Here is an 18328-nt window from a genome sequence, read left to right on the forward strand (position 1 = left end):
ACTTTCCTAATATGAAGCACATTGCTTTGCAACAGGCTTATTGTATTCCTGGCAGCATTCAAATGAAAAAGCTCCTCAATTTGCTATTTAAGTGCATAGATGAGATGTATTTTTTCCCCCCTGCCCCTGTTCTGAGACAGGTGTGTGATAACGGTCCATTCTAAATCAAAACTAATTTCACAAATATATTATTTAATATATGTAAAGGCAAGATTAAATTAAGAATAGTCTGATGGGGGACAACATTACTGACCATCCTACCCAATCCTCGACTTTGGCGATGTCATTTACAAAATAGCCTCCAATACCCTACTCAACAAATTGGATGCAGTCTATCACAGTGCAATCCGTTTTGTCACCAAAGCCCCATATACTACCCACCATTGCGACCTGTATGCTCTCGTTGGCTGGCCCTCGCTTCATACTCGTCGCCAAACCCACTGGCTCCATGTCATCTACAAGACCCTGCTAGGTAAAGTCCCCCCTTATCTCAGCTCGCTGGTCACCATAGCATCTCCCACCTGTAGCACACGCTCCAGCAGGTATATCTCTCTAGTCACCCCCAAAACCAATTCTTTCTTTGGCCGCCTCTCTTTCCAGTTCTCTGCTGCCAATGACTGGAACGAACTACAAAAATCTCTGAAACTGGAAACACTTATCTCCCTCACTAGCTTTAAGCACCAACTGTCACAGCAGCTCACAGATTACTGCACCTGTACATAGCCCACCTATAATTTAGCCCAAACAACTACCTCTTTCCCAACTGTATTTAATTAATTTATTTATTTTGCTCCTTTGCACCCCATTATTTTTATTTCTACTTTGCACATTCTTCCATTGCAAAACTACCATTCCAGTGTTTTACTTGCTATATTGTATTTACCTTGCCACCATGGCCTTTTTTGCCTTTACCTCCCTTCTCACCTCATTTGCTCACATTGTATATAGACTTGTTTATACTGTATTATTGACTGTATGTTTGTTTTACTCCATGTGTAACTCTGTGTCGTTGTATCTGTCGAACTGCTTTGCTTTATCTTGGCCAGGTCGCAATTGTAAATGAGAACTTGTTCTCAACTTGCCTACCTGGTTAAATAAAGGTAAAATAAATCAAATAAATTAGCCGATCACTTGTGAATGATGCCCAGCTTGCGTGCAGTAAGGCAAGAAACAGATCATATATTTTACTTGCGACTTTTTCATATAGTCGCACACCTCATGAAAACTAGCCCAGAGGCCTATATGTTTTGATAAGGTTTGTATCACAACTAAAGTGGCCAAATAACTTCTTAAAATTAAGCCGATTCATCCAATTTACAACCGATGTAGAGCCTAACTGGCATATCCTGCTTATAGCCTACTGCCGTGTGCGAATTGCTGCGCTTATAATGTGAAGAAATATCCTAATAGTTTACCAACATTTTAAACTAAACGTTCTGATCAGTTGCAACAGCTTTGTTGCTTTTAAACATTTTTTTGATGCAAGTGGTTGTATTAATATGGGATCTATCGCATCCCACAACTGTCGCCAGACTATGTTTGGAATATTTATCTCGCACAGAAGGACAATAGAACGTCAACTTCTGTACTATGGGGGATAGTAGATTGACAGGCTATTGCGTTTGCTGTTCGTTAGACCTACTCATCTTGTTGGCTGACAAAAAGATGGACATTTCTTCTAACATCTTCAATATGCGCCTCAGAATTAGGTAAGGAAGCACGCAGTTGCGTCCCCGATGTGTCTGTCTTCTCTTGTAGCCTGCTTCGGAGCTGAGATGCCTGTGAGAAGGACCTGATCATGTGACAGGCATTGGCTAATAAGAGTTGTGAGTGAGAGGTGCTTCAGAGCACGGCGATTGGCTGCCGGGAGAAGGGAATTATAATTATTATATTCAGCTCAAGGGCACAACGGCCATTGCCCCCAAAAGGCATGGATTTTTTAGTGTGCATTGCTCACGTGGAAATTCTAGGCATTATCATGTGCTAATTATCATGTGCTTGTCAAATTGTGAATGAGAGACTGATGGAGTGTGCAGCCTGTGCAAGAAACAACACAGAGCTCAAATCATCATCATTAGAGTCACAACATGCAGCCTTAGAATGTATTAAACATCTTAACATATAGCCCAACTTTGTATCACAAATAAAGTTGCATAAATAACTCCAAATTAGGCAAATAGGAGGACCTGCTTCTAGGTTAACCGCATGTGCACACTCCCTCAGAAATTGTTTGGAGAAATTATAATTTAGATTTTATTCAGCTATGTTCAATTGTATTCTTCATACTATAAAATAACGCAATGGAATTCAGAGCAAATGTTGTCTGTTAAATGAACTAGTGTAGCCCACAGCTGTATGGCATAGCCAGATCAGGACCTAACATAAGGACAACTCAGAGTATGCTATTCTGTTCTTCTGAAATAGACTACATTTTCTTCATGTTTCCTTAAACCTGTCAAAAATAAATCCTGGATTTATTGCGATGGTGTAGGCTGTATTACATGTATTTATTGCGATGGTGTAGGCTGTATTACATGTATTTATTGCGATGGTGTAGGCTGTATTACATGTATTTATTGCGATGGTGTAGGCTGTATTACATGTATTTATTGCGATGGTGTAGGCTGTATTACATGTATTTATTGCGATGGTGTAGGCTGTATTACATGTATTTATTGCGATGGTGTAGGCTGTATTACATGTATTTATTGCGATGGTGTAGGCTGTATTACATGTATTTATTGCGATGGTGTAGGCTGTATTACATGTATTTATTGCGATGGTGTAGGCTGTATTACATGTATTTATTGCGATGGTGTAGGCTGTATTACATGTATTTATTGCGATGGTGTAGGCTGTATTACATGTATTTATTGCGATGGTGTAGGCTGTATTACATGTATTTATTGCGATGGTGTAGGCTGTATTACATGTATTTATTGCGATGGTGTAGGCTGTATTAGATGTATTTATTGCGATGGTGTAGGCTGTATTACATGTATTTATTGCGATGGTGTAGGCTGTATTACATGTATTTATTGCGATGGTGTAGGCTGTATTACATGGATTTATTGCGATGGTGTAGGCTGTATTACATGGATTTATTGCGAAGGTGTAGGCTGTATTACATGGATTTATTGTGAAGGTGTAGGCTGTATTACATGGATTTATTGTGAAGGTGTAGGCTGTATTACATGGATTTATTGTGAAGGTGTAGGCTGTATTACATGGATTTATTGTGAAGGTGTAGGCTGTATTACATGGATTTATTGTGAAGGTGTAGGCTGTATTACATGGATTTATTGTGAAGGTGTAGGCTGTATTACATGGATCTATTACATGGATGTTCCAAAAGGTCTGCATCAGTGGCTTGTAGGCTGTGCGTGGAGATGCTAAATGTGTTTGTTAATTAACGGTCAATTACTGTGAGACTGGCAGTTATTTGCTTGTCAATAACCGGCTGACAAAATGTCATGACCCCCACAGCCCTACTAGTGCTGAGTAGGGACATAAAGCATTCCACCATGTGTATGAACCTCTGTCTTTCCAGCCCACTTCGCACCCGCTGACTGGACCTGTCAAGCTTACACACTGACAAGCTGTGATGTAAAGACAGATACCGTCATCAACTTACCTGCAGGGCCACTCGTTTCAACCTCTCCTCGTCCAGCTCGCTTCTCAGCTCTGCCATCTCTCTCCTGCAAAGCAAATCCTGAATGTTTACAAGGCTCCTCAGAGCTTGAACACATGACAGGCTAGTATCTGATCAACAATAAGATCACATCACCATTACTCTGCCTGAACAGGCTCCACTCACAAGTTCCAACAGTGACTCACCTATATACAAGCCATAGGGCAAAAAAAATAAAAATAGGACAGTAGCTAAAATACTGCTCTGAAAAAGGTACACAAAGAACAATTTGGACTTTTATGTAGCTAGCTTTATAATGAAGCTTTATCATCTAAACAAGGCAACATTTGTTTGGACATCTTAACAAAGACATAATGCTTCATTTGAAGAGTACAGAGTAAATAGTAGGAACTGAACAATGCCAGATCTAAGGAAAGTGGCAGTTAGTTACATTTGCTGGGTCTTGAGGAGCTCCACAGACAGCAGCAGTTCTTTCATTTGGCCTCGGAGGTCCTGCAGCTCAGACTTCCGCTCCTCTGGCTCTGCCTTGGGCTTGGTCTCCGCGCAGGGGCCTGGGCTGGGACTTCTGCGGCCAGGGGCTGAAGCCGCACTGGCCTTGAGCCCCTCTGACGGGGATGGGCTGGGCTTGAGGACGGGAGACTGGGAGTGTGAGCTGGGCATGGATGGCTGCGGAAGGAGGAGAGAGGTGGTCTAAAAATATTTTTGCCCTGGCTGAGACCTCCATTCTGAATGCATTTGACTAATGAATGATGTCAGTGTTTCTTGCTCAAAATTAATCAAGTCAATTCTTCTGGTCATAACATACCGTAAGTAGTCTTCAGCGACCAGCCATGATTGCTAGGAGGGAGCTACAGTAGCCATTTGAAACACTGTTGCAGAGCATTCAGTTCGTACTGTAGCTGCAGAAGGCCATTTCATTTGGATTGAACACAACTGATCCCCTGTTTCTCCCTCTGAAGTTATGTCAGGGGTGCTTTAATATTGTGTTCTCCTGCCTCCCATCACCTCAGGATATAGTTTTCATTCATTTCCTTATTTTCCTCTGCCGAGAGGGTCAACATCTAATTTTAAAGGATTTAAATGTCCAAGGAGCCAAAGGGTATCTTTAATTCAACCTATAGAAGTTTGTAGCCCACAGTTATGGGGCTTGATGCGCAGGGATTAGTCACTCGATTTAAGTGGTACAGGTAAACAGCTGGTGCCCCCAGAGTCTGGTGGGTGCTTTGAGAGGGCCTCCAGTGGCACTGGCCTGCCCACACAGAGTCAGCGTGAGGTGCATGTCCGCTTTACTCCCCCACTGGGCATCTGAGGAAACGCTAACAAGACACACACGAGGATGGACATGAAGCTTTCATTAGAAACATGAGGATGCCCCCCTTTCGGCCTCTGTAGGACAACTAGCACCGTCTCCCAGCATGACTACAAATCGGCCTTACATTGGGCCTGAGTGGATTTGTTGGATTGCAAAAGAGCATTATTTTGTGAATGCATGTGAATATCTGCGTGAGTGCGTGTGACTGCATGCGTGTAAATTATTAACTGGACGTATGTGTACGTACATCTTGTGTGACCTCAGGGAGCTTAATGCCAGAGGCTTGCGACTGTGCTGTACTGGAGCCGGTGGGATCAGGGTTCATCAAGATAAGAGGGCTTTCATACAGCAACAGGGTGGCTTACATACAGAGGGAGGGAGGGAGGGACGGCGAGAGGGATGCCAGGAGGAAAACAACCTGGCAGGAGGACAGCGCCTATTAGTGAGGGATTGCCCAGAGGAACTGAGAGAGGTCTCAATGATTTAACCCGAAGATCACAAGACGGTTGCAGTTTTCCGAGGATGTATTAGTTAATATCTATAGACAAACCTGACTCAGTTTCTGAACGGAGACATATATATTGCTGTTCTTTTTGGGGTGTTGTATCCTCTATATTAATTCCTTGCTGAGTGCAAATATTGGCTGAAGTGACTAATTTGCAGCAATTAGCATCCATTTGGGATGATTTGTATTGGAATAGAGATAGATCTAATGTGCATTTGGGCCACTGATTCAGACTCAGAAAACTTTATTGCCATACATACAAAACAGTTGTTCTGGAATGAGGTTGGTGTAACACAAATACAAGTTCAATACAGGTTAGACACTAACCAATGCAATCAGACACGTCAATGTCATTGTTACCTTTCTTGCGTCTATCAACTTTGGCTTGGGGCGGTCCTCTTCGTCAAACATGAAGGTTTTCTCCACGCTGATGTCCTTGTTTGGCTGAGAAGACAAAAATACAAAACTGGTCTGCTCAGTAGTTGACACACCTTACCAGACATCCTCAGACAGACAGACTCACAGGCACACTCACAGACATACTCACAGGCTTGTTAATCTGTTTCTAAAGGAAAGCTTTCACATTACTCTTCAGGGAACTCAGTCAATCTCAGACAAATCGGAGCGACCTGACAGCTCTCCTCTCAGCCCTTCATGTAACTCAAATGTCTGCTATTCTTTTCATGTAACTCAAATGTCTGCTATTCTTTTCATGTAACTCAAATATCTGCTATTCTTTTCATGTAACTCAAATATCTGCTATTCTTTTTATGTAACTCAAATATCTGATGTCTTTGCAACCTATTCCCAAACTCACATCAACTCCCCCGACCCATCATGAGGTTCAGATAAGGTGCGATATCTGTGTATGGAATGCGGTGATGTACATTTGCTGTTCAGATAGGGCCCGCCAGCCAAATGTGTTTTTGAGAGGAATTTGCAAACGTAATGTATGTGGTTTTACAAGTCTGTGTGCAGAGTTGTGTCCTCGGTAGCGTGTTGGTATGTCTGTGTGCAGAGTTGTGTCCTCAGTAGCGTGTTGGTATGTCTGTGTGCAGAGTTGTGTCCTCGGTAGCGTGTTGGTATGTCTGTGTACTCACAGAGTGGCCTCCTCCAAACTGAGCGGGAAGCCTCTTTCCAGCCATCTTTGGTCTGTTAGCGGTGGGGTGAGACAGCTTCTCAGAGGTAGATGACAGATCATCAAAGCTCATCAGGTCTTCAAGAAACAGACCGAGACAGATACAGAGGGAGAGGAGTATAGAGAAAAGTAAATAACAGCACTTTTCTTTACAAATGCAGACAGCAGAAAGATCATAGGCTTTTCATGAAATGGAACATAAGACGCTGCAACCAAAACCACTGAACAGTAGTTGTTATTCTATCGCCTTGTGTTTTCCTTTCAATGAGAAATAGAAGAACACACAGGTTTTTCATCTGAAGAGACACAGTTCTGGGAAGAAGACCAACTAAGGAATGGGGCTGTAATCACATTTCATTGAGAATTGTACACACTGAAACCGCCACACAGTATGACAATCTTTGAGAAAAACTTCCAGGTAAGCACTATATAGTCCTACGGGTAACACGTAATAAACCATTTATAAAATTGTGTGATCACCATTTAGTAATCATTACTCCCACACTTACAAACCATTTAGTAATCATTAGTCCCACACTTACAAACCATTTATTAATCATTACTCCCACACTTACAAACCATTTAGTAATCATTACTCCCACACTTACAAACCATTTAGTAATCATTACTCCCACACTTACAAACCATTTAGTAATCATTACTCCCACACTTACAAACCATTTATTAATCATTACTCCCACACTTACAAACCATTTAGTAATCATTACTCCCACACTTACAAACCATTTAGTAATCATTAGTAAAGTATTTTTTGCAGTCCCTAATCTAAAGTGAGCGCGATTTATATAAATACTTAATGTTTTGAGTGACCTGCAATTTCTCACAAAAAAATGGGCATGCCATTGGTAGACATTCCAGCAATACCGGGTAAAAGAATAAGCAGAACGTTTAAGGAAATATACACAAATGTGAGAATAACTAGCTTAGTAACAATAACAAATGCGGGAGTAATGATTCATACATTTTTTTGATTGATTATTAGGTACCCTTCAAATTATGTGTTAACGTTCTATATAAAGACTATAGGCAGGACTTTTAGTAACATTACAGAACTCCCAGGGGAGTGAAGTTGACATAAAGGAGAATGAGGAGTGTTTTCACACCCTAATCCCACGGGGCTAATGACCTATGGTTTTAGCAGCTCTTTTGATGCTTTTAGTGACGTGGGTCACAGACACGACTCCCCAGGAAACTTTTACCTCCATGGTGTCATGATTCTAAGAACTCACCTCGCCTAAACTCCCTTGTCTTCCCTTAGCTCGATCGCCATGCCTTTATCTCTTCCTAAAAGCTTTTCTCTTGTGTATTCCTGTTTGTGATTGTCCTTGGCATGAAATGAGAGGTGATGTAAACATAGCCAACCTCCCTCCCTCTTTCTCATCCTCTTTTATCCCTCCATCCTCCTCCTCTCTCCCTCTATCATCCAAAAACCTATTCACCCATGGCTTTAGAGGATTAAATCAACACATTAGCGACACAAACTCTAAAAATAAAAACTAAGTATTTTAGTCATTTGGGATTTTACGGAGCTGTCAATATATCTTACAGCATTTGATCATGTGTTACGGTAGGCCTGAATTGCTTCAGAGAGGAAATCGTGATGCTGAAATTAAACCAGTCGACTTTGAATGCGTTTCAGAGTTTACGGATGTCTCATTTTGCATCTGTGATGCAGTGTGAATCTACCGGTACGTGTCAAAGGGCAAACCAAACACACAAAATATGCAGAATGTTAGTAAAAAACTAAGCTCTTAATGGGCACAAAAAGGGTACTGGACTTTTTAAATGTTGGAAGGAAAAATTGAAAAGAATGCCCCCGAATCAACCTTTAAAGAACAAAGAACAAAGGCAACAGTAAACATGTCGTCGCCCACAAATGAATGTCTGAATGATTAAAAAGGGGTTTCAGCTCATCCCCCTCTTTTTAGGTCAGTGTTTCCTGTTCTTGGGAACATTACTCCAACAGCCTGTTGTGGCAGGAGGAGTAATCCACAACTCCAATATGGATCTACTGCACTAATCCTCAGTTTAGATAGAACACCATCAGCCAGTAGCAACTCATCCCAAAACTCAATTAAAAACACAGAGGGACCTACTGCAGAATGCTACACACACACACAACTGGTGCTGGTGGTACGCAGGAGAGAACGACTGCCCCCTCTCATTGAAGCCACGGAGGTTAAAGGCTGACCCTGGTACTGCAGGCAGTTAGCATCCCCCATTCTAGTGATTGGAAAAATATCAGTCTTTATGGTCAATCTCCGTGCAAATAAAATGTTTAGAATTTAGTTGCTAATGGCAGCCTGCAGTACCTCGATCTGCCTCGGTTACTCAATGAGAGGGAGCAGCACTGAGCTAGCCTGCAACATCACTCCCCAGAGTAGCTCTAACCGCACATGTTATGTCTCCATGAGACGCCATCTTGACCGACTACATTTGGCTTCAATGCACTATTGAGTCTTCACATAAGAATGAATGGTGTCACGTGGTCGATGGCTTTGTCCATTGATATTCAGTCATTGGTGTTACTCCACATGGACAGGCACGCAGACACTTTAAATGGGACATAGTGGAGGGCCATAAACAACTAGTGGGGGTCATAACTGTAGGTAGGTACTGCTAATGGATGCAAAAACAATAGGGTCGGCACACACTGAAGAAAATACATCATTACCGAAATGTCTATAAGCAAGTATTGAAACAATAAAATGAATGAAGTAAGCTCTTTATTTTTGAAAAACATTCGTAGCCGTATGTAGGTTGAAAATGGCTGATCTGGACACTGATAAGTGTCTAAATTGGAACACAGTGGCTGTACAGTAAGGTGCTATAAATGACGTCAGAGCTCTGGCTCTGCGCTTCACAGCTCTGTATGGGTTTTAACTGACAGCCGTTCTGAATATGAGCATCACACGCAACAAGTTGCCCCCCTCCCTCCCATTAATTGTGAAAGAAGAAGTGTTGTCCGGGTGAGGGAAATGCTGTAAATTAAGAGGACTCAATCTATTTTGAAAGATGACATTTAGGATTAAAATAAATACCGATTTGATGTCATACAAGAAAGCCAAACACCTGTGAGTCCAAATATGCACTTCCCATTCTCCATATCATGTCATATACAGTGCCAACATTTATGATCACTGTGTTCGATTTATAGTTAAAAAGATGACATCGCGTCATACCCTGGGATGTTCTGAACACAATGAGCTTGTGTGTGTCTATTGTGACAACCTTTCAAAGTATGCCCTCCTGACCCAGATCGCCATTTAAAATGGACCGTTCTAGGATTGCGTAAACAACAACAGCAATTGTGTGGATGGCGGGGATGCAGGCTTGTGTTCCAAACAAAACTACAAGTGAGCTTGTTCTAGTTCCTCAACAGCACAGCTAGGAGAGTTTAAAAAAAAAAGCACCTTGTGACTCTTCTTTGAGTCATTGAAACCTCCAAACTGTGCTCTTTAAATTGCCACCATGCTTATGCATTTTCATATTTCTTCTGTAAGAAACATTTAAATGCAGCCCTATCAATATAGGCCAAATCCCACGAGTGTAAAGGAACTTTATTTTACCACAGCTATATAGACTAACTGGTTTTATGCATTTCATTAACATTTTTATTTAAACAGGTGTCGTGTGTGTATAGGTGGCAGGGAAGTTAGGCGCAGGAGAGTCAAACGGAGTCTTTTAATATAAGTCCACTTATCATGCTCCAAACACTAAATACGTACATACATAAACGAACATGGGTACGAGGACCCGTCGCGCACCTATACACCATAAAACAACACTTGACAATAAAACAATCTCTGACAAAGACATGAGGGGAAACAGAGGGTTAAATACACAACAGGTAATGAATGGGAATGAAAACAGGTGTGTGGGAAGACAAGACAAAACCAATGGATCAATGATGGCTAGAAGGCCGGTGACGTCAACCGCCGAGCACCGCCCGAACAAGGAGAGGCAACGACTTTGGCAGAAGTCGTGACAACAGGCAAATTCTTATTTACAATGACGGCCTACACCGGCCAAACCCGGACGACGCTGGGCCCATTGCGTGACGCCCAATAATGGCCGGTTGTGATACAGCCTGGATTCGAACGAGGGTGTCTGTTGCCTCGTTAGACCGCTGCGCCACTCAGGAGGTTATACGCATAAAGAAACATTCAACCTAAGAAGCTGGAAGTGTATATATGGTTTTATAGATGAAACGTGACCCTGTGTTTGGAGCAAGATGAGCATAACAAATAATGATGTCACGGACTTCAAAATAGAAAGTGGAGCCATTACATACCCATGTCAAGGGCTTTGTCCCCCCAGTCACCCAACAGTGTTTTTGGTTTGCTGGGTAACGTTGGCTCAAAATCAGACTTTGGAAGTGTGGAAGGCACCTCTCCATTGTGCCTGTAGAGGAGGGGGATAACAACAATAACAGCAGCAAAACATTACTAGAGCTGTGAACAGTAGTGGCAGTAATACCATCCTGATGGCTGGAGTTATAGGTACATTATGTTAGGAATGCAACTGGATTTCAAAAAGGCCTTTGTGCTACACATTGAGACTTAAATAGCAAAACAGGAAAGATATTTTCAGCATATTTTAAATGGTACCATAAACGTTTATGCTAGTCTAGGATTTTACTATTGTATTATTAGGATTGTAAATTGGTGTACAACTTAGTCTATGACTGCGAATTCGCCAATAAAACCTACTACTGCACAATGTTGTCCTTCCTCAAGTGAATATCCAATATGAACAAAGGGAAAGCTGGAAGAACAGGGGACGGGTAGAAGGATGGGAGGCTTACTTGGCCCCTAGGGAGGGTGCGAGAGGCTTGTCTGGACGTTTTGGGGGGAGGACGCCTGGTTTACTCTTGCCTGGCGGGGGGACAGGTTTCTTGGGTGGGACCAGAGGGGCAGTAGGCTTTGACAGTTTTTGATCTGTCTTGTCACCTTCACACACAGAGAGAGACAGAGAGAGAGACAGAGAGACGGAATGATCATTGTGACAAAATATTTCAGATTGTATGCACAGTACTGTATACATTTCAAGATCATGGAGGTTGCACGAGGTCCTGGTTGTTTTAGGCACATTCATTCTTCATTCTCAGCTGCCAGGACATGTAAGCATCAACTATTCCCAGGGATATTCCACTGAAATATTAAAATAGACAACCCCTAATCTCATTAGGGAAATGCTTCATTCCTGACAGAGAAATAAACAAACAAACAACGCTGTGACAAATTATTCATATGCATAAAGGGCGATAAGATATGCAAAGTGTAAAACAGCAAGGTGTTTCTTTTAGCTAATCGAGGCCTAGAGAGAAGGGAAGTGTCACCGTGTCCCCGAAGTCATCCTTTGAACGGGGTTAGTGCCAGGGTGAAGGAAAGCTTTTCAGCCACCCTGAGGACTGCCAGTGACATCACTTCTGTAGCGTACAGTGAATGTGTGTAAGTGCAGCACTTCACGTTAATACCAAAGCGCCTTCGTGCATGAAATGGGCAAATGTGCAAGAAGCCCAGATGTAAGCCAAAAACAGACACATAATCTAGGCTAAAGGACTGCTAATAAAGGCCTGTCACAATGGATTGCCTGGAAGAAAAAATATGCAGTAGCCGTCCGCTCACTGTCACATTGTCCCTCCATTTACCCCCATGACATCATAACGCTACATGCAAATAACATTTTTAACTAGGCAAGTCAGTTAAGAACACATTCTTATTTACAATGACGGCCTACCCCGGCCAAACCCGGATGACGCTGGGCCAATAGCGCGCGGCCCTCAGACTAAAACCCTGGAGCTACGATAGATATAAAAAGCAAAGGGAATTTTACAATGAAACTAAAAGAAAACTTACATTAAACTCATAAAAAGCTAAACACTTAGGCTAAATGTATATTTTTGTTAATTACCTGACACTTTTATCCAGAGTTACTAAGTAAAAAATAAAGTACAGGACATATAAATTAGAAGTGAATTGCTAAATATATACTGAACAAAAATAAACACAACATGCTACAATTTCAAAGAGTTTCAGTTCAAATAAGGAAATCAAATCAATTGAAATAAATTCATTAGGCCCTAATCTATGGATTTGACATGACTGGGAATACAGAAATGCATCTGTTGGTCACAGATACTGTACCTTAAAAAAAAAGAAAGTAGGGGCTTGGATCAGAAAACCCGTCAGATTCTGGTGTGACCACCATTTGCCTCATGCAGCGCGACACAGCTTCACAGAGTTGATCAGGCTGTTGATTGTGGCCTGTAGAATGTTGTCCCACTGCTCTTCAATGGCTGTGCGAAGTTGCTGGATATGGGCGGGAAACTGGAACACGCTGTTGTACACGTCGATCCAGAGCATTCCAAACATGCTCAATGGGTGACATGTCTGGTAAGTGTGCAGGCGAGACATTTTCAGCTTCCAGGAAATGTGTACAGGTCCTTGCGACATTGGGCTGTGCATTATAATGCTGAAACATGAGGTGATGGTGGCGGATTATTGGCACAACAATGGGCCTCAGGATTTCATCACGATATCTCTGTGCATTCAAATTGCCATCGATAAAATGCAATTGTGTTCGTAGCTTATGCCTGCCCATACCATAACCCCACCATGGGGCACACTGTTCACGTTGACATCAGCAAACCATACGTGTTCTGCGGTTGTGAGGCCGGTTGGAAGTACTACAGAATTCATTCTCTAAAACACCGTTGGAGGCGGCTTATGGTAGAGAAATTAACATTTCATTATCTGGTAACTGCTCTGGTGGACATTCCTGCAGTCAGCATGCCAAATGCGCACTCCCTTAAAACTTAAGACATCCATGGAATTATGTTGTGTGACAAAACTGGACATTTTAGAGAGGCCTTTATATTGTCCCCAGCACAAGGTGCACGTGTGTAATGATCATGCTGTTTAAAATCAGCTTCTAGATATGCCACAACTTGGCAAAGAAGAAATGCTCACTAACAGGGATGTAAAACAAATTTGTGCACAAAGGTTTGAGTATTGGACTGTGCACGTTTTGTGCATATGGAACATTTTTGGGATATTTTATTTCAGCTCATGAAACATGGGACCATGTTTCATTATATTTTTGTTCGGTGTATATTAGGCTTCTGGTTTCCTGGACTCACATAATGTGCCGTTAGCACGGCGGTCCAACACGATTCAAGCCTGTCTCGAGGTTGAGATACATTTGCACACACAAGCTGATAGTTCCGGAACTAATTCATTGATATCACCTTAACCCCGTGAGCTATGAAATGTTCCTATTGATGGGTACTTAAACACTGCATGACTCATTATAACATTAAGTACTCAAATACAATGACATTTTATGTAACTTGTATTTGTCACATGCTTCGTAAACAACAGGTGTAGAATAACAGTGAAATGCTTACTTAGGGCACATCCCAACAAAGCAGAGAGAAATAAAATAGAGACATAAAAGAAAAATAATGATACAAGGAATAAATACACAATGAGTAATGATAACTTGGCTAAAAACACAGGGTACCAGTACCGAGTCGATGTGCAGGGGTATGAAGTAATTGGAGGTAGACATGTACAATATTAGGTTGGGATAAAGTGACTAGGCAACAGGATAGATAATAAACAGTAAGAGCAGCGTGTGCAATGAGTAAAAAAATAAGTGTAAAAAGGATCAATGCAGATAGTTAACCAATAGCTACTAGAACTAACTGTTTAGCGGTCTTATGGCGTGGGGGTAGAAGCTGTGCATGGTCTTGTTGGTTCCAGACTTTAATTGGCAAAATGAACGTTACTGTGTGAATTTAATTGTCATGTTTGGATTGTTTCAAGAGTTCAGAAAGAGTTGTTGAATGTCGATATGTTTCATTGTACTGCAAGTGCTCCGGGTTTAGTGATGCAGAGAAATGGTGTTATTCTGTTCGTCGGAAGGCGGAGAGTTCAAAGAGGGGTGTGTTCTTGCTCTATCATATATCATATCATATCGTTTTTTCTTCTTTTTACAGTGAAGATTTCTGGTAAATATACTTTTTTTATTTATTGTATTCGTATTGTGTAACTGTAAAACATTGGATTACTTTTAAATGGATATGAACTGTAGTCCTCACATTTGAATAAGATTCCTTGAATTATTTGGTGAAATGTCTAATGGTAAATTTAATTCACAATTTACATAGCATATATGCTTGGTCTCTAACTGTGCATCTCTGAGCTAAGGTTTACTTAATAATTGAATGCGAAGACATCGATTGCAAGATATTAGCTCCTTGTTGCTTAGCCTCTTAATAATTGCACAACGGTAAACCTAGACACGTGCATCTTATAGTATTCCGAGTGGCGGCGCAAGGCTAGCAACCTTGGCTATACTCACTGGATACGATTATGGCCCTAAAGCAGTCACAGGATAATGGAGTCAGATTGATGTGTCGTTTATTATTACTATATTCAAACTAAATGTTTGGATCATTTCCATCCACCTACATAATAGTGACTCGTCCAATTGATTGGGGATGCTCTATATCACACTACAGAAATAGTGTGGTCTACATCTTATCATGAGGTATTCTAACTCAGGTGAGCAGAACCTTGAGACGTCCTTAACATATGATGGAAGTTTGCTTGTCCACAAAAATGGAAGTAATATTGAATCACGATTGATTGACAATTGATTGATTAACCATTGAATTACGTAAAAGAGACAGAGTATACAAAAAGGGCCTGAAAACAAACAAAACACACACACACAAAAGTAAGTCAGAAGACAGGCCTGTGATATGTCTTCAGCAGATAGATCAACCTCCTTGTTTCTTATAATAAGTGACTAATTACAGAGACAACTTAAACACCGTGTTAACGGCACACTCACAACAAGCACTTTGTCTGACAATTGTTAACAACCTCTCCAGCCTTCTTACGCAAATCAGTGTTCCCCTTCGCTTCCCCTCTCTCAAATCATAGATTAGGCCCAATCGAGTTGACTTATTTGATTAGTTCCCTGGCATTAGAGTGTGTTAACTGTAAACATGAACATCCCAGAGACGTTGGTCAGGAAGCTGACTGCCTGTTCATAAAACATACTGAAAAAGTAGCACATTGCTGTCGAGCAACAGCGTCTCAGTGACACAATTCACATTAAAATACCAGACAATGGGCTGCAGCTGACTGTTCTGAAACCAACAGGGATTATGGCTGGGCGATATGGCCTAAAAATCACATCATGAGTCTTTTCAAATTTATGGGCAATTCACAAAATCTATCTAGATTTTTTTTTAACGTTCTCTCTAAATACACTCAGTTGCACAATTAAACGGTAAAAACAACATTTGTTACAAATTTAACCAGAAATATGCACAATGCACATCCACTAAATGACCAACATCTGGTAGCAGGCAATTTAGAAAACAAGCCCACCTGGTAGTGAGTAACCAGCTAATCGTTATATTTAAAGTCTGCCCACTAGGATCTATTTGCTTGCTAACAATGAATACACCCTCCTGTCAATCTCCAACTGTTTGAACAACAGTCTGTTCACTTTGTTAAGATGTTGAAATCAGCGGCCTACCTGGATAAGGTGCTTATTTCTCAGAATGAGAACAAGTTGCCAATTCCTCACACACACACACACACACACACACACACACGTCTTTATATGCTCATTGTACATTTATAAAACAGACTACTTCGGAAAGTATTCAGACCCCTTTACTTTTTCCACATTTTGTTACGTTACAGTCTTATTCTAAAATGGATTAAATAAATACAAATCCTCAGCAATCTACACAAAATACCCCATAATGACAAAGTGAAAACAGGTTAGGACATTTCTGCAAATGTAATAAAAATAAATAAATTGAAATGCCTTATTTACATAAGTATTCAGATCCTTTGCTATGAGACGTGAAACGCAGCTCAGATGCATCCTGTTTCCATTGATCATCCTTGATGTTTCTCCAACTTTATTGGAGTCCACCTGTGGTAAATTCAATTGATTGGACAAAAGACACCTAAAGACTCTCAGACCATGAGAAACAAGATTCTCTGGTCAGATGAAAGCAAGATTGAAATCTTTGGCCTGAATGCCAAGCGTCACACCTGGAGGAAACCTGGCACCATCCCTACTGTGAAGCATGGCGGTGGCAGCATCATGCTGTGGGGATGTTTTTCAAAGGCAGGGACTGGGAGACTAGTCAGGATTGAGGCAAAGATGAACGGAGCAAAGTACAGAGCGATCCTTGATGAAAACCTGCTCCAGAGTTCTCAGGACCTCAGACTGGGGCGAAGGTTCACCTACCGACAGGACAACGACCCTAATCACACAGCCAAGACAATGTAGGAGTGGCTTCGGGACAAGTCTCTGAATGTCCTTGAGTGGCCCAGCCAGAGCCCAGACTTGAACCCAATCGAACATCTCTGGAGACCTCAAAATAGCTCTGCAGCGACGCTCCCTATCTAACCTGACAGAAGTTGACAGGATCTGCAGAGAATGGGAGAAACCCAAATACAGGTGCCAAGCTTGTAGCATCATACCCAAGAAGATTCGATGCTGTAATTTCTGCCAAAGGGGCTTCAACAAAGTACTAAGAAAAGGGTCTGAATATTTCAGTTAAATTAGCAAAAACACATTTTGCTTTATCATTATGGGGTATTGTGTGTAGATTGATGAGGATTATTAAAACAATGAATAAGGCTGTAACGTAACAAAATGTGTAAAAAGTCAAGGGGTCTGAATACTTTCCAAAGGCACTGTAAGACAGTGGATAAAATGCTGCTAGCGGTATGTGGTACAGCAATGCTGTGCATGACAGAAACGGAGCAAAAATTTTCGACAATGTTATTCATTGATACTCTTGTCTTAGTAGGGTCTGCTCTGTTTCAAATTTTGGGAGTCGATACATAAAAAGGGTATCATCACAAAAGGTTAATTTCTCCTCTATCACAGAAAAAATAATGTCTCAATGCGTTTGGTTGTCCATACGACCGATTATGTTGGACCAAACCTCAAATGTAAATAGCAAGTTGAAGTTGCTTGTTGTCAGAGAGGAAGACGATCTTTCGTCTTTGTTGCGAGTGGCAGGGGGTGGGGCTTGATGTCCGTGTCTGAGTGGGAAGGTGCGCAGTGCACACAGAACAGAAGGAGCGAAGGAGACAGGACCAACAAGACAAACAATAATAAAAATGGAAAGATAGGCATTTGGAACACCGCACTAAAACAAATTAATTCTATATATATATATATATATATATAGGCCCTACGCTCCCACGCACACACCTCCAAAGAGATGCATAATGTCTCCTATCATAGAATTTCTATAGGATCAATTATTAAAACCATCCATATTATATGTGAAGTAGAGGCCAAAGTGCTCTCAAATTTCTGATTGCAATTCACTGTACATCTGATTGTCCAATAACTGTGTAAACCACATCTTAATAAAGAGAAGGCTGAAGAGGACACGAGTGTTGTTTTTATCCAAGACGACACAACATGTGAAGTGAAAAGATTGAGACTGTTGTCCTCTAATAGCCTGTGGTAGGATATGCTATGGTCAGGTAGGCATAGCAGGACAGGTGCAGCTGCTGCTCACTGACTAAGTGAGGGGACCAAAAGGATATTTGCATCATCATTTCCCTACAAGTGGATCAACTGTCAACACAAACACTACAAGGATGTGAATCCCTGTGTTTCTCTTGATCTGTATGA

General features: G+C 41.4%; 1 protein-coding gene across 3 annotated transcripts in view; it reads right to left on the reverse strand.

Moving 5' to 3' along the window:
• The window catches only part of cd2ap (CD2-associated protein), a 73955-nt gene that overhangs the window by 1642 nt on the left and 53985 nt on the right, over positions 1-18328 (reverse strand). For all 3 annotated transcript variants that reach the window (XM_036985112.1, XM_021612085.2, XM_021612084.2), the window contains 6 exons: positions 11436-11580; positions 10923-11032; positions 6570-6685; positions 5830-5913; positions 4083-4318; positions 3635-3698 (listed from right to left, as the gene is read on the reverse strand). In XM_036985112.1, coding sequence (XP_036841007.1) covers positions 3635-3698; positions 4083-4318; positions 5830-5913; positions 6570-6685; positions 10923-11032; positions 11436-11580 — 755 coding nt within the window. The remainder of the gene's footprint in view (positions 1-3634; positions 3699-4082; positions 4319-5829; positions 5914-6569; positions 6686-10922; positions 11033-11435; positions 11581-18328) is intronic.

The sequence above is a fragment of the Oncorhynchus mykiss genome, chromosome 8, assembly GCF_013265735.2.
Source record: "Oncorhynchus mykiss isolate Arlee chromosome 8, USDA_OmykA_1.1, whole genome shotgun sequence".
Taxonomy (NCBI): domain Eukaryota; kingdom Metazoa; phylum Chordata; class Actinopteri; order Salmoniformes; family Salmonidae; genus Oncorhynchus; species Oncorhynchus mykiss.